This window comes from Eptatretus burgeri, chromosome 9 (genome assembly GCF_056783735.1).
Source record: "Eptatretus burgeri isolate ZD-2024b chromosome 9, Ebu_testis_v1, whole genome shotgun sequence".
In the NCBI taxonomy this organism is placed as follows: domain Eukaryota; kingdom Metazoa; phylum Chordata; class Myxini; order Myxiniformes; family Myxinidae; genus Eptatretus; species Eptatretus burgeri.
The window spans coordinates 13820001-13843094 of NC_140969.1; the positions used below are offsets into that span (position 1 = coordinate 13820001).

A 23094-nucleotide genomic window follows, 5' to 3' on the forward strand; every position below is an offset into this window, starting at 1 on the left:
ATGCCTGCCAGATATGCAAGGCCAGTAACCCATGTGGGGTCGGTCAGGTGGTCGGCGAGGGGGGAGCCACAATCTGAGAGGAAAATGCGAACCTCCTCACACAGTTCAAACAGTCTGGTTAAAACTTTCCCCCGTGATAGCCATCTGACCTCTGTGTGAAATAGTAGAGATTCGTGTTCTGATCCCATTTCCTGGCAGAGTGTGGCAAACAGTTTGGTATTCACCGGACGGGATTTAATGAAGTTCACCACTTTAATTGCTGTTTGGAGAACATTGCGGAGTTGTGGCTCGAGGTTCTTGCTGGCGAGAGCCTCTCTGTGAATAATGCAATGAGTGAATTTGACATGCGGCGCCACTTCCAAAACTTTAGCTTTCAGTCCCCTTCTTGTCCCCCTGCATGGCGCCAGCTCCATCTGTACACACAGAGATGCAATTTTCCCAACTTAGCCCCTCCTCGTGCATTTTACTGTCCAGTTTGTTAAAAATGTCATGACCAGTGCAAGTTCCTTCAAGTGTCGAGCAAAACAACATATCCTCGTACATTTTCCCCTCATAGTTGTATCTTGCAAAAACAAGTAACTGTGCATCACTGGAAACATACATTGTTTCGTCAATTTGGAGGGAAAATCTTCCACTTTTCTTCACTCCGTCAATGAGCTGCTCTTTAATGTCGTTGGCCATTTCACCAATGCGCCTCGCCATTGTGTCATTAGACAGTGGAATAGTCTCAAATGTGCTAGCTATTTTTTCACCATGCATAACTCTGGTCATTGCAATCGCTGCTGGGCGGATCAGGCTCTCTGCAATAGTATGGGGCTTTTGGATTGAGCAACCAGGTATGCCATTTCATATGAAGCCAACAGGGCTTTGACAGGGATTGTAGAGTGCTCACGTACAGTCGTCTTTTGGCTCTGTAGTTCTCCCTCCTTACGACGAAAAAAATCTAATCGTTTGTCACTGTAGGATGGGTGTTTGGTTTGTAAATGTCTTCAATTTCATTGGTTTCAAGCTTTCGTGAGCAAGCACTTCTGAACACAGAACACACTGTGGATATTCCACTTCATTTTTGGCTAGGCATGTGAATCCATACTACAGAAAGTCAGTCTGATATTTCCGACGCTTGTTGGAGGCCAAATCTGCCAAATCTGCTTTACGTTTTTCAGTCAAACTTGTAACAGTTGGCCCACCTTCACATGTGTCGTCTTGGTCCGCATCTTGAGCTTGCAGATATTTTTTGACAAGCCACCGATCCATATTCAGCCACCTTGCCAGTAGTTAGCAAGCGCTAACATTGACTTTCAGCACCCGCCACTATGCTGCGCTCTCTCTCACTCTCTCTCACACTCTCTCACTCTCACACACACTCTCTCACTCTCACACTCTCTCACACACACTCTCACTCTCCCACTCTCATACTCTCTCACTCTCACTCACACACACTACTAATTTCACTTGCTGCTCAAATCTGTTTCATAATGACACATTATAACATTGGAATGGGAGATTTAATTGAAAAATCATTTTCAAAAAATATTTATGAATTTCTTTATTATTTATTTGTTTTGACAACCTTCCCACGACCCCCGAAAACAATCTCGTGACCCCCTGGGGGGTCGCGACCCCCAGGTTGAGAACCATTGGTCAAGTACAGCCTAAAACCTTATTTGCTTTACCTTCAGCTGCTGGGCATTGTGCTGCCTGCTTACCTCCCGTATCTATTACCACCCCCAGATCCTTCTCCTGTGTCACACACTCCAAAATTACCCCTTGCTTCCTGTAATCTCTACTTTCATTGTTCTTTCCCATCCCCAACACCTAACACTTACTCAGGTTAAATTCCATCTGCCAATCTTTGCAAGTATCAATACTTTCCTGTATCTGTTCACCACCCCCTCTGCCTATCCACCTTACCTCAAAGCTTTGTGTCATCTGCGAATTTGGCAAGCCTACTCTTTACCCCATTATCCAAATCGTTGATGTAAATATTGAATAGGAATGGTCCGAGTACTGATCCCTCAGGTACCACGCGACTTACATCCTCCCAGCAAGACATCCACTCACAGCCACTCTTTGCTTCCTATCACGAAGTCAGTTTGCAATCCAATTATCTATCTGACCAGCCACTCCACAAGCCCTCACTTTGGCTAACAACCTCCGACCTTATCAAATGCGTTCTTAAAGTCTCGATGTACTATGTCCACTGCCATTTCTTCATCCACCCAATCAGACACTGCTTCATGGAACTTTAAAAGATTTGTTAAACAGGAACTACCTTTGGTAAACCCATGCTGGCTACCTTTAATTCGTTAGTATTTGTTTAAATGGTTCCTCGTATGGTCCCTAATTACTGTCTCCAACACCTTCCCCACAAATGAAGTCAAACAAACAGGTCTATAGTTTCCCAATTCTTCTCTGGATCCTTTCTTAAATAATGGTGTTACATTTGCTACTCTCAAATCCTCCGGTACTTGTCCTGACTCCAGTGAGCTATTGAAAATATCCTTTAACATTTCGCTTACCTGCTCAGCCACCTCCCTCACTACTCTCGGTTGCATATTATCTGAACCCGGAGCCTTATCTACTCTTAGATTACCAAGCTGCTCCTTTACTTCCTCCACTCCAACATGGATTTTCTGTAATAGCCCTTCCTCACCTCCTCGATAGATAGTCTCAGCTATTGGCAATTCTCCTTACTGTTCTTGTGTAAAAGTTGAAGAAAAATACTTGTTTAATAAGCCTGCTATCCCACTTTCATCATGAACCACTCTCCCGGTGCTATTCCTCAATGGGCCCACGCTGGTCCGAACCTGTTCTTTTCCCCTGATATACTTAAAGAAAGCCTTGCTATTAAGTTTAATATTCTTAGCCATGTCCTTCTCGTACTCTCTTTTGGCTTGCTGAGTTATTTTCTTCACTTGCCTCTGTTTACTCCGATAATGATATAAATCTAACTCCAGTCCTGTTATTTTAAACCTGATAAATATTAAACCGAATAAATGTGCTGTTAAAAAAACACTGCATATTCTCCTCCTCTTCCCTTTATGATGGGTAAGGTCCGAAAGGCACCAAGCTTCTGCCCTGCTTTGACTGCGATACTCCTCCTTTCCCCTCTGTCCTCAGCCAATTTTCTCTACTCTCCAACCACCCCTTGGTTACAGATATCCCTCGTCACACAATCCACCAATCTCAACCGTGGTCTACCTCTTTTCTTCCGACCTTGCCCCCTCAACCTATACACTATCTTTGCCATTCTCTCTTCCCCCATCCGCACCAAGTGTTTCAACCCATCTCAGCCGGCATTTCACCAATTTCCCCGGCAAACTCTGCACACCAATCTCCTCCCTCAGTTCATCCATCCTCCTTCTGTCCACCCTCTTCACTCCCGCAATCCTCATGACCCAGTTGTTCTCGCAAACTTGCAGCCTCTGTTGTTGTCTCCCTGCCAGTGCCACCGTCTCCAGACCGTAAAGGTAGACCAGCGTTACACACGACATCAGAACCTTCGCTTTCAATTATCTTCTTATCTTTGTCTGCCAATCCTCCCTCCACCCCCCTCCACACATTCGTACCCACCTGAATCCTCTTCCTCACCTCTGCCTCAGACTTGCCATCCCCGGTCACTGTTTCTCCCATACACTCAAACCTATTTCCCTGCCTGATCTCCTTCCCCTCTCACCTGATATTCATTTATTTTCTCTTCTGTCTGACCTGCATCACCTCAGTCTTCTCCATACTCATCTTCAGCCCATGCTTCCCAAATGCCTCCTTCCACTCCTCCAGTACTTTCTGCATCTCCTGCCCACTCTCCACCACAACACCCAGATCGTCTGCATCCAACATCCTCCGCATACTACCCCTCAAGCTCACCTTCCTGAACAAAACAAACGTAAACTCATAAATGGCGCTTAGCTTCCAGAATTTTTTTTATACGACTTTTAAAATCATTATTTTATTTCAATTTAATTATATGTAGTACTTAATAACTGTGAGAGATGAGGTTTTCTATGAACTCTCAAGTTCTAAAAAGTCTTTTCCATCTTTCATGCAATATAGTACATTAGACTCCCATTATAACGAATGCCCAATGAGATTAAAAGCACTTTAACATACCACTCAGGTTAAACTTTACTTTATCAACAGAATAGCATTTGATTCAATGGTATTCCAATGCAGTGATTTTGTTTTGTTCATTTTAGAAATTACTGTGCTCAATTGCCTTTGGAATGGAAGATATATAGCATTAGAATCTGTTAATTAATTATTTTTAAATGCAAAGTCGAGGCTCATGAAGAGCTGGAAAACAGAGCAGCAAGGAAATGCACCAAAATCATGGCACAGGGACGCAACAGATGGACACTTGAAGGAATAATGGGCAAGAGCAAAATGCGGTCTAATTTGTATTCGTCATACTGAAAGAAATGAACAGCATTCTGCTGTGCTGTTCGCCATATTCACTCACTTTTGCTCCTTTTATTGGAAGGACAAATAATGAATATTGAGGTGTACTTGGTAAATCCTGTTCTTTGTATATCAGTTTGCTTTGCAAGCTTGGGAATGCTGGGAATTGTAAATTTATGCATATCCACTTTTTCCCCAGGTTTTCCAGAATACAATTCTCTCAATGTTCCTGCTCACGACAGAAATCATCAAGTAGGTTTTGTTGTTTTTCTTTTTTCGTTTTTTTAATGTGACAAGTTCATTTATTTTGTAGAACATCACACCAAGTTGTTGATCAAACTTTTATATGGCAGGTGAATTTCCACCCATATTACAATCATGTGGTGCTCAGTTGTGTAAGGGTGCAATTAATTTCCGTGACTTGACCGTGATGAGAAATGCCACGTCACAAAGATGTTTGTTAGGGTTAGACTCCCATTATAACGAATGAGAAATGCCACGCCATGCCAATGAATGCCATGAAATGCCACGCCAATGAGAAAAGCATGAGAAATGCCACGTCACAAAGATGGCATCGCTCATGGTACCCAGAGTACCCTGGGTGTTTACGATACTTACCCCAAGGTCAGCGGTTGTAATGTTTGTCTGAAGTCAAGTCCAATGTTATCTCGTGTTTCGATCTGAACGTTTACCGAGCTGTGGACCAAAGGTGGACGGAGGTTAGGTTTTCACCCGTCTGTTTGTCTGTGAGCAGGATGTCTAAAAATGTTATGGATGGATTTGGACGAAATTTGGTGGACAAGTTGTTTGTGTGACAGACGGATTGTTTCGATTTTGGTAAAGATCCAGATCCGAATATGAGGAATTTTTTTTATTTTTAATTTTTTAAATAAAACTGATTCTTCACCATTGAGAGATGGGGCCAAAAACGATATGTAGGATGTCTCAAAAAGTTGTATACGGATGATGACAAAACTTGGTGGATGAGTGGGGTCGGCGATAAGAACGAGCCGACTCAATTTTGGTGAAGGTCCGGATGCAGATCCAACCTATCAGTGTGATACAAAACGTAAACTGTTCAGCCTTGCTGGGGTATATGCTCTACCAGGTGCCGTTGTAGTTGTGCATGTCCTGTGTTCTCGTACAGCTCCTGACCCTAAGATAATATCTAAAATAAAAAAATAACGACTATTTTCAAATACTCAATGTGAAAAGAACCACTGAAAGCTCCTCCTGGTCTCTTCATCTTCATTTCTTCTCGACATATTTATGAGTACATTCCCAACGCATCATGTAAACTGGAGCTTTTCAGCTTGAATTTTGTTGGTTTTCATAGTTTATTGCAAGCATACAAATATAATAATAATTTTTTTTTAATTTTGCTTTTTTTCAATAAACGTACCAATAAAGAAACTATTGAATGAAGTTTACAATAACTGTACCAATAAAGAAACAATATAATGGAGTTTACAATAACTGTACCAAAAAAGAAACAATTTAATGAAGTTTACAATAACTGTACCAATAAAGAAACAATTTAATGAAATTTACAATAACTGTACCAATAAAGAAACAATTTAATGAAATTTACAATAACTGTACCAATAAAGAAATAATTTATTGAAGTTTACAATAACTGTACCAAAAAAGAAACAATTTAATGAAGTTTACAATAACTGTACCAATAAAGAAACAATTTAATGAAATTTACAATAAATGTACCAATAAAGAAACGATTTAATGAAGTTTACAATAACTGTACCAATAAAGAAACAATTTAATGAAGTTTACAATAACTGTACCAATAAAGAAACAATTTAATGAAGTTTACAATAACTGTACTAATAAAGAAACAATTTAATGAAGTTTACAATAACTGTACCAATAAAGAAACAGTTTAATGAAGTTTACAATAACTGTACTAATAAAGAAACAATTTAATGAAGTTTACAATAACTGAACTAATAAAGAAACAATTTAATGAAGTTTACAATAACTGTACCAATAAAGAAACAATTTAATGAAGTTTACAATAACTGTACCAATAAAGAAACGATTTAATGAAGTTTATAATAACTGTACCAATAAAGAAACAATTTAATGAAGTTTACAATAACTGAACTAATAAAGAAACAATTTAATGAAGTTTACAATAACTGTACTAATAAAGAAACAATTTAATGAAGTTTACAATAACTGAACTAATAAAGAAACAATTTAATGAAGTTTACAATAACTGTACTAATAAAGAAACAATTTAATGAAGTTTACAATAACTGTACCAATAAAGAAACAATTTAATGAAGTTTACAATAACTGTACTAAAAAAGAAACAATTTAATGAAGTTTACAATAACTGTACCAATAAAGAAACAATTTAATGAAGTTTACAACAACTGTACCAATACAGAAAATATTTAATGAAGTTTACAATAACTGTACCAATAAAGAAAATATTTAATGAAGTTTACAATAACTGTACCAATAAAGAAAATATTTAATGAAGTTTACAATAACTGTACCAATAAAGAAACGATTGAATGAAGTTTACAATAACTGTACCAATAAAGAAACAATTTAATAAAATTTACAATAACTGTACCAATAAAGAAACAATTTAATGAAGTTTACAATAACTGTACCAATACAGAAAATATTTAATGAAGTTTACAATACCTGTACCAATAAAGAAAATATTTAATGAAGTTTACAATAACTGTACCAATAAAGAAAATATTTAATGAAGTTTACAATAACCGTACCAATAAAGAAACGATTGAATGAAGTTTACAATAACTGTACCAATAAAGAAACGATTTAATGAAGTTTACAATAACTGTACCAGTAAAGAAACAATTTAATGAAGTTTACAACAACTGTACCAATAAAGAAACATTTTAATGAAGTTTACAATAAGCATAACAATAACGAAAGTGATAACACTTTTGGCAACGATGGGAGAAGTACAGAATTGATCGACTTCTTATCGTGGTTAATTGAACACAAGAAACTATTATTTGACGTTTCAATCTTTTTTATTTTTTCTTCTTGACTTTGTGCCAACCAACTTTCTCTGTGAGGTTTTGCGACAAATTAGTCGGCATACGTGACCTCTTTAAGCCGTCGCCACCCACGAGGTATGAAATGTCCAATTTTGATGACTCTCCACAGCTGATTTCGTTTTCTGGAAAATATAGATTAAGAAGGTTCACAGGGTGGAAGCTCAATTTATAAGACTGAAATTTTGATGGTGTCCCAAGTATCTGTTAAAACCAAAATGAAATTGCAACCATTTAGATTAAATCACTAATTTTGCATGACGGACAGCAATTATTTCTGGGTCCGTGAATGTGTATTTGACTGAATGTGAAAAGTGTAACGAACTAATTTTTAGATACTGAATGCACAGGCTGCTTTTCTTATTAGCTCCATCACCGGAGGTGAAGGAGGTTATGTTTTCACCCCTTTCTGTCTGTTTTTTTTTGTTTGTTTGCTTATTTGTGTACAGGATATCTCAAAAAGTTGTGGACGGATCCGGATGAAATTTTGTGGACAGGTTGGATGTGTAACGAGGATGAACTGACTAGATTTTGGTGAAGTTCCGGATCCGGCTACGAGCATTTTTAAGTGATTATTCACCATTGAGAGATAGGTCCAAAAAACGATATATAGCATGATATCTCAAAAAGTTGTGGACGGATTCGGACGAAACGTGGTGGACACGTTGGGTGTGTGACAGGGACAAATTGACTTAATTGTTGTGAAGATCCGAATTCGGATCTGGATACGAGAATTATTTAATTTTGAAAGTGATTCTTCACCATTGAGATATCGGGCCAAAAACGATATAGTACTGTAAAGCGTTCATCCAAGCCCATCCCTCGGAGCACTGCAGTTAGAGCAGAGAGTGGTAGGCTCTTGACAGAGGAGTCTGAAGTGAAGGCCCGCTGGGCGGGTTACTTTGAGCGGTTGTACCAGGCTGATCCCCCAGCTGTCGAGTTGGACGTCAAGGGTGTTACAATCCCTGTTTCTGACCCTCCAATCAACTGTGGTCCACCTTCGCTTGTGGAAACACGGGCTGCGGTGAACCAGTTGAAATGGGGCAAAGCTCCAGGGATCTGTGGCATCCATTCTGAACTTCTCAAGGCTGGTGGAAATGCTGCACTCGTGTCGTTGCATGCAGTTTTGTGCTCTGCCTGGAACACAAGCATCATCCCAACTGATTGGAAGAGGGGCCTTGTTGTTCCTCTCTGGAAAGGGAAGGGTGATCGCCAAGACTGCAACAACTACCGAGGGGTGAAGCTGCTCTCAGTGCTGGGCAAGGTCTTTGCTCGGATAATTCTTGATAGGGTTCGCCACCATCTGCTTGAGCACCAGCGTCCAGAGCAGTCAGGCTTTACACCAAAGAGGTCAACGATTGACCGTATCCTTGCTCTTCGTGTCCTCACCGAACGCAGACGAGAGTTTCGGCAGGGGCTGCTTGCAGCCTATGTTGATCTGTGTAAAGTGTTCGATTCAGTGAATCGGGATGTCCTCTGGAAGATTCTTGCTCGTCGTGGGGTGCTACCAAAACTGATCGATCTGATGTCTGAACTCTACTCCGGTACTGAGAGTGCTGTGAAGTGTGGTGGTACCATCTCTGACTTATTTCCAGTTGTTACTGGAGTTCGTCAGGGATGTGTACTTGCCCCCACACTTTTCAGCACTTGCATGGACATGATTTTAGGAAGGATGTCGGAGAGATCAAGCTGCGGTGCATCGTTTGGGAATGTCAAGATCTTGGACCTTGATTTTGCAGATGATGCAGTCATCTTTGCGGAGACTTTACATATCCTTTTGGGGGCCCTCGAGGTGCTGAATGAGAAGTCGGAGCCGCTGGGATTACGGGTTTCTTGGGTCAAAACTAAGATCCAGGCTTTCGGTGACATCTTGGATGCTGCTGTCCTGTCTGTGTCTGTTTGTGGTGAGGATGTTGAGGTCGTGGAGAGATTCACTTACCTTGGCAGTGATATTCATGTCTCTGCTGGCTGTGAGTCAGAGGTCAATAGACGTTTCGGTCGGGCCTGGGGAGTCATGGATTCACTGGATCATGGGGTGTGGCGCTGCCGGTACTTGTGCGGGAGGACGAAAGTCCGAGTCTTCAGGTCCTTGGTACTTCCAGTCTTGCTGTATGGATGCGAGACTTGGAATCTGACCAAGGATCTGAGATGGCGACTTAATTCCTTTGGTACCAGGTCTCTTCGGAGAATCCTTGGCTATCGCTGGTCGGATTTTGTGTCCAACGAGCGGTTGCTGAGAAAGACTCGGATGAGATTTGTTACCTGCATAGTCCTTGAGCGTCAGTTGCGGCTGTATGGACATGTGGCTCGTTTTGCTGACGCTGATCCTGCTCACCAGATTCTCTCAGCGAGGGAGTCTCATGAGTGGAGGAGGCCAGTGGGCCGACCACGTTCCTCGTGGTTGCTGCAGGTTGACCATCATCTCAAGGAGATGGGGATGGGCCTGGCATCTGCCTGGGGGGATGGCCAGACGGAGGCCCCTGGGGGACCGGCAGAAAGTGGACGCAGCGATGCGCTGTTCTGGCACATGCTCCCATACCTGACCTGACTGTAAAGCATGATATTTCAAAAATGTATCGGGCCTGATATGTTTTCATGGATCAGTCATTACGTGGCGGGAGGTATGCACTCGACCGAGTGCCCTTCTAGTTGAGTATTTTATACACAGTTGTGTTTTCTATCCTTGTTATACATTTCATTTGTTTATTATGACAAAACCATTCTCATTGATCCTCTTTTTGTATGACCAGTGTATATATCCATCCTCGTGTAGTTGGCTGTTTCATCTGCTTGTAGTACTTGTTGTTGAATTGTCATCTTGCACCCACTATGTGCTAATTGTTTTGATTGTAACTTTGACACAATTGCTTCATTCTGTTTTCATTCGATGATATTGTTCTGGATTTTCGCCCGTCCGGCGTGCGGGCGACCGCCTTTAGCTCAATTGAGGCCGCGCGCGCCCACCGAGCGAGCAATCAAGTCGCAGATTTCGGATCAATGCCGAAACCCAGCTACGGGTGTTTTTAACCACACCATAAACCAGCTAACTCTTCTGTCCACGCGCTACAGGGTCGATTGCCGAATTGTCGATATACCTAACTATTCGCGCAGACAGAAATGCCGGGAGTTTATACCTCGATGGAGCCTGCACGAAAATGAGCCGCTTTAAGCAGCTCGTTCCGTTTGCGATTGCCGAGCGGTTTTAAATCGCCAAGCCCCGTCGGACCAGATGTACGTTTCATCGGCTTATAATCAGCCAGCTAATTATTCCGAACGCAATTATGGCAGTCAATGGAGGAAGGGACGCAACAAGCAGGTGACATTCACAAATGGGGAACATTTATTTTCACACGGTTTTGCAAGCAATGCAATGAATGGGGAGGAAATGGGGAAAAAGACACGAGCAAAAACCTACAGCCGATGTCTATTTATTATGTACATGCACTTAGTCAGTTATACTTTGTCGACAAGGCACCACAGACTTTCATGCAAACTCCAAGAAAGAAAGGAAGACCCGGACTCGTAAGCCTTTATAATTGCTTGGAGCCGGGATGACTGAAGGGGCTCCGAGAGACCGAGCGGGCTACCTGCCACCCTCTTGGTGACTCGCTGGGCGACCCTCGATGTCTCTGCCCGCACTCCAACCTCCGAACTCTCCAAGCTCTCTTCCCGACTCCACCACACCAGCGCAGCGCGAACTTGAATGCTCTTTCCCATCACTCTTCTCCAACTCGTTCGTTCTTTGTCGATGACTCGGCGTCTCTTCAACCGCTCAAATGGACTCCAGGCTCCAAACTCCACTCTCCGGAGTCCAACACTCAACTGGACTCCCCAACTCGACTGGACTCCTCGGCGTTTCAGCACGGCTTTTTATCGGGTTCGCGGGAGGGTGTTTGCTCTTTCACCTTCGACCCTTCACCCCCCAGCTGGCTCCGCCCGTTTCGCCGTTTTGATCCGATCGTGCCGTCAAACGCGGCCATGTTAGGAATCACCGTCTTCACGCAGACGTGTTTGGAATCACCGGCTTCACGCGGTTGTGGTGAAGATGGTGAGGAGATGTTAGCGGTTTGTGGAGAAGGTGGTGAGGAGATGATGGCGGTTTGTGGAGAAGATGGTGAGGAGATGTTGGCAGTTGTGGAGAAGGTGGTGAGGAGATGATGGCGGTTTGTGGAGAAGATGGTGAGGAGATGATGGTGGTTGTGGAGAAGATGGTGAGGAGATGATGGTGGTTGTGGAGAAGATGGTGAGGAGATGTTTGTTTAAAATAAAAGACAGAAAAGAATAACACTACCTAAAAGGTTCACAGCCCTGCACACGAATAAATCCCGTTATACATCGGTGGGGAAATCTAACCTGGAGCACACACTTACCGACATAACTGATCTTCGGGGAACCTGAATGGTGATCTGTGAATTTCCACAACCGTAACAATATGTTCGAAATTTAGTTGTTATTTCCACATAATGTGCAAGGACCATCTACTTTGGAGGGAGTCTCGATGCAATTTGTTTTTTTTACCAAGTCGAGGCTCTTGGAAAAGCCAGAATACTGAATACTATGACACAACAGAACAAAATGAGAAGTAGAGAGAGGGAGAAACATCATCAGCAGGGTTGAAGGACCAAATAGAGGGTGACTTCGACAAGCAATGAGTGTGGGAATGAATTAGGGGTAGGGGAGGTTGCATGGGGTGGACAAGATGGAATCAGAAGTAAGCTCTCAGGAAGGAAAAACTGGAAATTTGGAAGGAGGTGGGCTTGTGGTTGGGGGAGGGGATGGGTGTGGAAATAATTTTAATTTGGGATGTGCGATGATCTGAGATGGTGGTGAAAAGCTGTCTTGAAGACCTGGAGGAAATAATGAGATTGAAAAACCTGAACCTGTAAACAACACACCTCTGTACTCATTGACCTGGATGAGCTTCCACTGTGGTGCTGATACAGTACCAAACAATGTTCTGTGTACGTGTTACACATCAGTAGCTGCAGTTACCCTGCACGCATAGCGCAAAACGGGGTAAAGCAATCGGTTCACTCTGCCTGTCTGTCAGTCTATGATTGAGATACTGCTTGATTTCAATTGAATTTTGTATCTTGATCACTGTAGACCATGAATCGGAACACATTCCTGCAGTTTAGCAGTTCTTTGGCTCTGAATTTGGCAAATTGTACGGCGTCTCATCCCAAGTGAGCATGCGCATAGTGTGGTTTAGCAATTGCTTCAGTCCGGCTCTCTTTCTGGCAGTCAGGCAATATTGATAATCATTACAAACAGGAAATTTACTGTTTTTAGGGACGACATAAAGGACACAAACAACAGGCACGAATAACTAATTTCAGCGTGTTACGTAAGGTGGTGTAAGAGAGGGTGCCTCAATAGCGGTAAACTTCCGGTTCAATTGGGGTGTTGTATGCCGACTCGACCAATCATATTTGCCACTCGTGCTCTCAGGGTGGGGGAACTTTGTTAGTGTTATTGTTCTTCCAATAAACTGTTTCCAATAAAGTTCCATGTTCTTTTTCTCAAGACTTTTTTTCTCAAGTTTGGTGTTCTATTAGTCAGGCAGCAGTTGTCACTATCTGATCAGTACTTCAATAAATTTGCCAACTTTGATTTTTCACTTTTATTTGTTCAAGGACATCATACTGAATCACTTTCAACTTGTCTTCCAATTTTCAGTGTCGTATTTCACCACCTGGGGGCGCTTTTTCAAAATGCTGCCAAAATCACAGTAAAATGTTAAAAACATCATATTGACCACACATATCAACTGATATGATGATGTTTTCTGGATTGTTTCATCCTAGTGATAATAGGAGAATATGAATTTGACAGTACTCCACCATCCAACTTTCAGCCAGATGGTAGTATGATAATGCTCTCTGGTAAATCCCAGGAAGTGCAATCTGTCATGAATCTGCCTCTACCAGAAGATGTAAATCAGCCTTCAGAAGAAGATGCAAATGGCGACACAGCAACACCAATTCTGATAGTAGACGCAATGTGCATTGTCAACATGGTGACGAAGACTGATGAGAGGTTTACCGCTACTCATTTTGCAGCCACATTTGTTGAAATCATTGACAGCATGAGTAAGCCATATAAGGAAATTCGAGTAGTCTTTGACCAGTATCTAGCTGGGTCTCTTAAACAAACAACACGAGACAAGAGGACCAAAAAGAACACATGCATTCATTACCATGTTAATGATTCTACAGAGATCAAGAATGTGAAGTCATTTCTGGCACACATTGACACTAAAGCTGAATTTGCCCAATATCTCGCGGATAAATTGCTAGATCATTACAAAGGAAGCCCAAAGATGGTTCTGATGATGCATCACACACTGATGAAATCCAATGGCAACTTGCCTGACATAGTGTCAATGTCAGAAATGACCGCAGGACATCACAACCTGGAGGAAGGTGACCAGTTGGTCTTGTTAAATGCTATCGAAAACATTAGAAAATATCATTCTAAATTGCTGGAATTATTGGTGAAAATTATGTTTTTAACAGCTTTTTTAATGATTTTGGCAGCCATTTTGAAAAAGCGCCCTCACATGGTGAAATACTTAACTGAAAATGAGAAGACAAGTTGAAAGTGATTCATTGTGATGTTCTTGAACAAATAAAAGTGAAAAATCAAAGTTGGCAACATTCTTGAAGTAGGTGACAACTGCTGCCTGACTGAACTCTCTCGTTACTCCATGCATACGAAGTGACAAGTGTGGTTAAGCAACTGATTCATGTGTCCGTCTGTCCATCTTGTCAGTTTATAATAGTCAGTTTGTATTTGAGGAACAGCTTATTTAAATCGAATGTTATATTTTGAACACGATTAGGAACATGAATATGAAGACGAGTGTTTCGTTTTACCATACATTGGCTCTGGATTTGTCACGGTCCCACGTGAACAGAGAGGTGTGATGTCATTTTTTCTCTCTGTCTGTCTGCCTGGCAGTCAAAAAAAATTGAAAATAATTCCAAACAGGAAACTTACTGTTTTTAAGGACGTCACAAAGCACATATACGACAGGCATGAATACGTAATTAACGTGTTCGATAGGGTGGTGTAATAGACACTTTGGAAAATGGCGGTAAAACATGATTTTTAGGTCAGCTCGCTGACCTAATTTAAACATTCGATGTTCTCAGATCCGTCTGTCTGTCTGTCTGTCTCTCTGTCTGTCTGCCTCTTTCTGTCTGTCGTTCATCCGTCCGTCTGTCAACAATTTTTATTTTTCTATCTCCTCCGAGACGGCTCGGCCGATTGAGTTCTAACTTGACATGATGATAATACTAGTTGCTCTATATAAATCGTCTGAGCCCTTTTTCGCATTTTCGCCTCGGGGTCAAGGTTACAGGGTCATCAAGTGCAAAATCACCGATTGGTCGAATGGCCTATAAGGAAGCATCGGACGCCTATCATGAATAATGGGTTTCATAGGGATTATTAAGAAGATTTAATTCGACCAACTAATTTCTCATTACCTCTGTCGTCTGGCCCTCTTTATTGGGCAACACGAGGTCCGTTGACGTCGCGGACGTTCAACACGGCTTCGCGCGGTAATTTTAAGTTCAATTTTAATTCTGTTTTCACTTTTCATAGTCGCTAAGGTTGATTAACACTCGGTTGCATCAAGTTTTGTATCCGAGCTGACCGTCAAACCCACTCGGGTGTATTATATTTAAGATGGCGGTTTTATTTATACGCCTTTAAACATCTTCAATTTAAACCTTTATTTAATTTGAATTATATACTTGAAGACTATAAAATAAATTGCAATCGTAATACTTCAAAGAACCTTGCAAAAAATTGATATGTAGCATTAGAGAGCGTAGCATGTTATTTTGAGGATGTCCCGATCGAGGATTTTCGAGGTGAAGAGGCAACCATTATGGGAATGTAGCAATACTCATCTTTATCGTTGCCATCGTCAACATCGCGATCACATTATGGAATCAAGTTTATCATGATTATTATTAAAGGTAAGGCCCTGTTATTAGTGCTGCAGATACCTGACTAGGTGGAGGCAGCACAGCACTTGCTGTTTACCTATTGGGCGATCTGCACACAATTTGGAGTCCTTTTTGTGGTATTTGTTCTTCTCCTGCCTTGACGAGCACAATTAATCCCACGTTATTGTGGGGTTGGCCATGGAAAAGGTTCACCAAAGTGTTTCACAAACCATATGGTGTGCATGCATGCACTTCAGTGTTCGGGTGGTTGAGAAGATAAGGGGGGTAATGGCGGGGAAAAGAATGGGATGGAGGATAAAGCAATCGCATAATTACGCAAGCGGAGAGAACTTTTCTGAATTCAATAAAATAATTTATGAAAAATATATACAACACAACCCGAGACCCGTGGAAATTCCACGTAATGTAAAATGTGACTTCAACACCTCAACTCTCCCCCTCTCCATCCTGCCCCTCTCCCCACATTCTTCCCCCACACTCTCTCCTTCTCCCACCCTCCTCCCTTATGCCCCATTCTACAACCCCTTGTTTCCCCCTCTCTCTTCTCCCCTCTCCCCCTTTTCTATCCCCCTCTCCACATCATGCCAGACCAGATACATTCAAAATGGTTATTAAAATGCATTTTCTTTCTTTCTTTTTTTCTTTTAAAACATCAATATTCATCCAATTTTTCTCCCTGTTTGCTGCAACCAATTCTTAAATCATCTTAGCGACTGTGAAAAATGAAATCAGATGTCCAATTGGAGTGACGAGAAAGCTGTGAGAGAGGCAGAAACCACGAGCCTTACAAAAGAGACCGATGAGGCCCAAGAACCTATGTGGCATGAACAAAATGGCAACACTGATTTCCAAGCTCCGCCCTGAAAAGACAAACAGACTGGTGGAGAGAGTGTGTGTGTGTGTGTGTGTGTGTGTGTGTGTGTGTGTGTGTGTGTGTGTGTGTGTGTGTGTGTGTGTGTGTGTGTGTGTGTGTGTGTGTGTGTGTGTGTGTGTGTGTGTAATTGTGTGTTTATATGTATGTATGTATGTATATACATACATACATACATACATACATACATACTGTATTAACAGCCAAAGCATAATTGCCTCCGTTTTTAACACTTTACCAAAAGATTATTTCACAAACACAGAGTACACAATTATGGATGTGGATGTCCTTTTACAGACACACCAAAGCAGATCGGAAATGATTGGTTCGAGCTCAGCATACCAAACGTTTGTGGAGTAATTACTCATGGTAGAATCAGGATTAATACCATGAAAAACGACAACTAAACGAGCTTTGGCAAATCTTTAGCAGATTATAATTGGAGAGGATGATTAAGGGGAACTCCTAATCTGCATTATAGCCATTCTAGGTACAATTGACCGTAAATGTACAAGTATAAACTTAAAGAAGCTGATTACTGCAGTTAAAAAAAAGACATGATCAATATTTGTTTGCTAGCAAATGGGTATAAATGATCAATATGGAGGAAATACTGCAACAAGAGGATGTGTGGCATAAACTTTCAAAAAACACTACAAGAGACAATTACCAAGGGTTGTGTGCACTGTACAAAGTGCAATAAGTTGAAAGATCTTCAATGATGAAGAAGCACTAAGGGTTGTGTTTGCTTTGTGAAGTTCAATAAGGGGAAGGAATGTTCATCTTCAAGGAAACAGTACAACCTATAGATGTCGTTTCTTCGCAAGAGTTATACTGGACGGTTTGCCATTGCTTTTCCAGCAGTAGTTGGGGCAAGATTTTGTAATTTGGCCATGCTGCCAATAATAGTTCACCTACTCTTCGCGAAGGACGCTATGGGATATGTGACGTCGATCAACTAGTTGTGGCAGACGGGACGTTCAGCTTAACGTCAATCCGAGTGACGGCACACACATTGATGAATCGCCTTGCCTGTGAAACAATGGGATGACAGTTTATAGTTGGGTCAGGATTCGCACTCAGACCAGATAACTTAGAGGCAAGTGTGCACACCTCGAGGCTAGGAATTGGGATCCTCTGGCCTGCGACATGTTTTGATCCTGTCAGGTCAGGTCAGGTCTGGGAGCATGCACCGGAGCAGCGTGATCCTGCCTGTGTGGTGATATTTTGTTCAGTATTTTATGTAGCTATCATCACTGAACTCAAAAACAACTTCAGAATAGCAAGAAGTATTCTCCCAAACATATACGCTCTCCAAAAAGGAAGCAATTTCTGAAGTCACATTCGGAAAGTTACTTTAAAATTGGCATGACGATTATTAAAGCGTCCATGATTTCCCATTTACTGTTTTTTTAATTATTATTATTATTATTATTATTATTATTATTATTATTATTATTATTATTTACCACCAATTAGGATGTTGAGTTGCATTACATTAATTTTAACTTGCTAAGTAACAGCACTCAGTGGAGTGCATACCCTCCGTCAGGCTGAACAGTTTGTTTTGTATCCCACAGAAAGGCCAAATCTGCATCCGGACCTTAATCAAAACACAATCGGCTTGTTATTGTCACCTGCCCAACTGGTCCTCCAGATTGTCATAATCCATCAACTTTTTGAAATATCATGCTATACATCGTTTTGGCCCCATCTCTCAATGGTGAAGAATCACTTAAAAAAAAAAAAATTGGTGTCCGGATCTTCACCAAAATCTAATCGATTCGTCCTGGTCACACACCTAACCTCTCCTCCCAAACTTCGTCTGAATCCATCCATAACTTTTTGAGATATCCTGCTCACAGGGAGACAAGTAGACAGAGGGGTGAAATACATAACCTCCGTCCACCTTCGGTGGCGGTGGTAAGGTTTAGTCACATTGCTTTTCTCCATATGTGCTGTTTAAATTACGAACACGTCATTAATTTTCGACAAACAGCAACTTACCTGCAGCAGTTCAACAATAGCTCTTACGGCCCTCTGATGAAGGATTCCCCGCACATGCTCAAGGAGTCAAGGCCATCTGCCAGCCTGAAATAAGGTGGTGAAACTTGTGAAAAGGAAAGTTCTTGTTTTTAAAAGTAAAGTTTGAATCAATGTAACAGCTTCAAAAACAATACATTATTGTTCGTATTAATAAGACAAGTAAAAATAGGACCACCTGTCCTGAAGCTCACCTGGAATAGGAGCAACAGTCATTGAAACCCCTTAGGCCCTGATATATATTGTTACGGTTGTGGAAATTCGCATTACACCATGAGTCCTCAGGTGAGATATATCGGTAAGTTCATGTGTAGTTAGCCCAAACCCTTGTATAGAGGGAATATGTGATTCATCCGGGCTGCGACGCTTTGAGTTAGCCATTTTTCTTTCTCTATTGTTATTTTCGACCATTAAGCCGCCAACAACGCAAACAGCCACTACCTTTACCTTCACAACTCCATCCCGCAAACATCGCTTTACCGCCATTCCCAAAGGACGCCCGCCAACGACCAAACCACCACAGAAAACCCCCCACCACCTTCGCCTATCTCCTTTTCCAACCATCGACCACACCACCAGTCAACACCAAACGTCGTGCTGTCCAGGGCCCGTTCGGCTATTGGTGCCGAACGCATCGATCCGCGAGTGCGAATGGCGGTCTTTCCGAGGGAGAAATTCGGATCAGGAAGGCATCACGCCCCCTTTTTCTCCGTCCAATGGGCGAGCGTCGGGCGGTATGGCCCCGCCCCCAAGCGCGATGAACGTAGATTCTTTACGAGAGGAATTTGGATCAAAAGAGGTCCACGCCCCCTTTTTGCCGCACCAATGGCTGAACAGAGGGTGGCGTGGCCCCAACTCCAATCGCGTTTTGATCCTGTAATTTGCATATAGGCTCCTCCTGCAGCCTATAAAGACGCGAGCATAAGGCGACTCGAGGAGTTCGCGCGGTTGAGTTGCAGGCGGCTGGTCGGGGCAAGTGAAGAGTTCAAGTTCGAGTCAAGTGAAGACGGCGGTCGAGGTTGTGGTGTGGGGCTCGCTCGTCTCGTCGTGGGGTCCAAGCCAGCCAGCCATTCCCCTCTCCCTGAGCATCAGCAATTCCCCCCCCCCCATCCGCGCTGAGATAGTGCTGGGGGGCCCTGTTCCTTCCCCGCCCTAAATGTGGTGCCAACAAAACTGCTTGCGCGGAGCACGCCGGAGAGGGCTCGCCGACCACGCCAGGGGCACGGAGTCGGGGCGCAGCTGCGCGAACATTGCGGCTTGCCCGCCATCGCGTCACGAGGACGCGGGTAAGACCTTCTCGGTCTCGTGGACCTGGCCGCTCCTCCAGGATCCACGCACATTTGGTCCACGGACCTGTCTGCCTCCTTGCCTGTGAGGGTGGCTTTCTTTCCTTTGCTTTTTGTATGAGTAATGTGGTGCCGAGTCCCAACAAGTAGAACTGCATAAGTGTTGTAAATAATTGCCCTTTTATTCGGTTGTATTGCATTTGCTTTTGCTGCATCTTGTCTTGACTGCAATATACGTGCCTTCCATGTTTCCATAATAAATGTGCATTGCTTGTTGAACTGTTTCCCGCTTTGCTTCGTCTCCTTCCTTTTATTGAATCTCCATTTTGCATCACGTAAGGGATTCGTAGTGGGTTTCAACATCCCGGTAATTAATCGGAACCGTCAAGGCCGACGATAACTCTGCTCGGTTATCCCTGTAATAGGGAACGAACCGCTCAAGCAGTTCGTGTCCGGAGTCGGCCTGTGGCGTGGTACAACTCCTCAGTACGCTACTCGCGCGAGTACTTAGGTAAATCGACCATTCGGCGCTCGGACCCAATTTCGCGCGGGTAGAGTACGGACCGAGTTGTGGTGAGGTTAAACCCCCACCCGTGACTGGCTCCGGGCGGTAGTTCCCGGAGGGTCACGACTGAATTGTCCGTTCCGGTGGGCGAGGCGGCTACTCTTGGCTACACGCGGTCGACCGCACGCCGGCGCACGCGAATTCGCAACAATATATATATATATATATATATATATATATATATATATATATATATATATATATATATATATATATATATATATATATATATATATATATATATATATCTATATATATATATATCTATATATATATATATATATATATATATATATATATATATATATATATATATATATATATCTATATATATATATATATATATCTATATATATATATATATATATCTATATATATATATATATATCTATATATATATATATATATATCTATATATATATATATATATATATATATATATATATCTATATATATATATATATATATATATATATCTATATATATATATATATATATATATCTATATATATATATATATATATATATATATATATATATATATATATATATATATATATATATATATATATATATATATCTATATATCTATATATCTATATATATATATATCTATATATATATATATATATATATATATATATATATATATATATATATATATATATATATATATATATATCCTGGTGTTGGCACAGTGGTTAGGGCAGCGGCTTGGGATCCAAAAGGTCCTGAGTTCAAGCCCTGTTGGGCCACTGAATTAATACACCAGGGGGTTGACTCAGCCTGTCATCCTTCCGAGGTCGGCGAAATGAGTACCAGTATACTGGGCCGGTGTATACCCTGGTTGAAATAGGTGTACCATATCCCTGTGTCGTAAGAGGCGACCAGGGTTGCGTCAGGAAGGGCATCCGGCATAAAACATGTGCCAAATCTCTATGCGGATCATACGGATGATCCGCTGTGGCGACCCCTAACGGGAGCAGCCGAAAGAAGAAGAAGATATATATATATATATATATATATATATATATATATATATATATATATATATATATATATATATATATATATATTGTTGCGAATTTGCGCCCGCCGGCGTGCGAACGGCCACGTAACTCGAATCGCGGCACGTCGCCACCGGACGGACAATTCTGTCGTGACCCTCTCGGACTAACGCCGGGAGCTAGTCACGGGTGGGCCTTTCGGCCTCACCACGATCGTGCCAATCGGCCCCCCACGTGGGATAGGGTTGTTCGCCAAACTCGACCTACCTAAGTACCCACGCGGAGGGTAGACCGGGCGATCACACCTCGCCGCAGGTCGACTCCGGACATGGGCCGCTTAAGCGATCCGTTCCATACTATCGGGATAACCGAGCGGTGTTATCGTTGGCCTCGATGGTTCCGATTAATTATCGGGCGTATTAAGCCCACGACCAACCCTTTACGTGAAGCAAGATGGAGATTCAATTAAAAAAAAGACGAAGCGAAATGGGAAAACAGTTCAAGATGATGCACATTTATTCCGCGGCACACGGAGAGCACACATATACAATTAAAACAATTATGCACAAAAAGCAAATGTAACAAAAGCAACAATGACGCAGAGATACTACCGAATAAGACCAACACGCGGCAACACTTAACAGTTTTACTTCACCAGACTGGCGCCACACACACACGTTTACACATAAACAAAAGAAAAGGCCACCCTCAAAGACAAGGGGGCAGACGGGGCCTGTGGGCCAATATTTGCACGGGACCTGAAAGAGCGGTCAGGTCCGCGAGACCGGGTGGGTCCTACCCGCGTCTTTGTGATGAGCCGCAAATGTGGCAGCGTGGCGGTGCCCCGACTTCGTGCTCCTTCGCGGGTTTCGTTGGCACTGCTTGGAGTGGGGTGGGAACGGGGCCCCCTTTTCGCACGATCTCAGCGCGGGGGAAAAAGGGGGGGGGATTGTTGATGCTCTGGGGAAAGAGTATAGCTGGTTTGCTTGGGTCCCGTGACGAGCGATTCCACCGGGACCTCGTCGCCGACCGCCGTCTTCCTTGCCTCGGACCCGAGCTCCTCGGACTCTTCCCCCAATTCTCCTCAGCCGACTGCCGAAAACCACCGGGACGCCCTCGCCTCCCGACTCCACTCCGCTCTTCCAAACTGACTCTCCCTTTTCTGCCACTCTCCGCTCTTCCAAAACTGACTCTGCTTTTCTGCCACTCTCTGCTCTTCCAAAACCGACTCTGCCACTCTCCGCTCTTCCAAAACCGACTCTGTCCAGATTCGCCTTGCGCTGGGCGCTTTATAGGCCGGCAGGAGAACCCATATGCAAATTTCCGGATCAGAACGAGCTCGGGGGCGGAGCCACACTCGCCCATTGGACGGAGAAAAAGGGGCGTGAATCTCCCCTGATCCTAGAATTTGCATATCTCGATTCCACACAGACGCGCCTGGAGGCGGGGCCAAACCGCCCGCGCTTGCCGATTGGACGGATCAGAAGTGGGCGTGTAGCATTCCTGATCCGAATTCTCCTCGGAAAGGCCGCATTTTGCACTCGCGGCTCGGCGCGTATCTTGTTCGAGCCCAGGACAGCCCGACGCTCGGTGCTCACAGGTGGTGCGGGAATGGCCACAGAAGGAGAGAGGTGAAGGTGGTGGAGGGTTTATGGTGGTGGTTTATGGCCATGGTGCCGTTTGGAATGGCGGTGATGCGATGTTTGCGGGAGCGAGTTGTGAAGGTAAAGATCGTGGCTGTTGGCGTTGTTGTTGTGTGATGGTTGGAGCATAGTTGGTTCAAAATAAAGATAGAACAGAAAAACGGCTATCTGAAAGCGTCGCAGCCCGAATGAATCACATTTAATCCCTCTAAACAACGGGTTTGGGGCTAACTACACATG

General features: G+C 42.8%; 1 protein-coding gene across 3 annotated transcripts in view; it reads left to right on the forward strand.

Annotated features, from left to right (window-relative positions):
* The window catches only part of PPP1R21 (protein phosphatase 1 regulatory subunit 21), a 139427-nt gene that overhangs the window by 49816 nt on the left and 66517 nt on the right, over positions 1 to 23094 (forward strand). For all 3 annotated transcript variants that reach the window (XM_085894131.1, XM_085894132.1, XM_085894130.1), the window contains exon 9: positions 4598 to 4650. In XM_085894131.1, coding sequence (XP_085750257.1) covers positions 4598 to 4650 — 53 coding nt within the window. The remainder of the gene's footprint in view (positions 1 to 4597; positions 4651 to 23094) is intronic.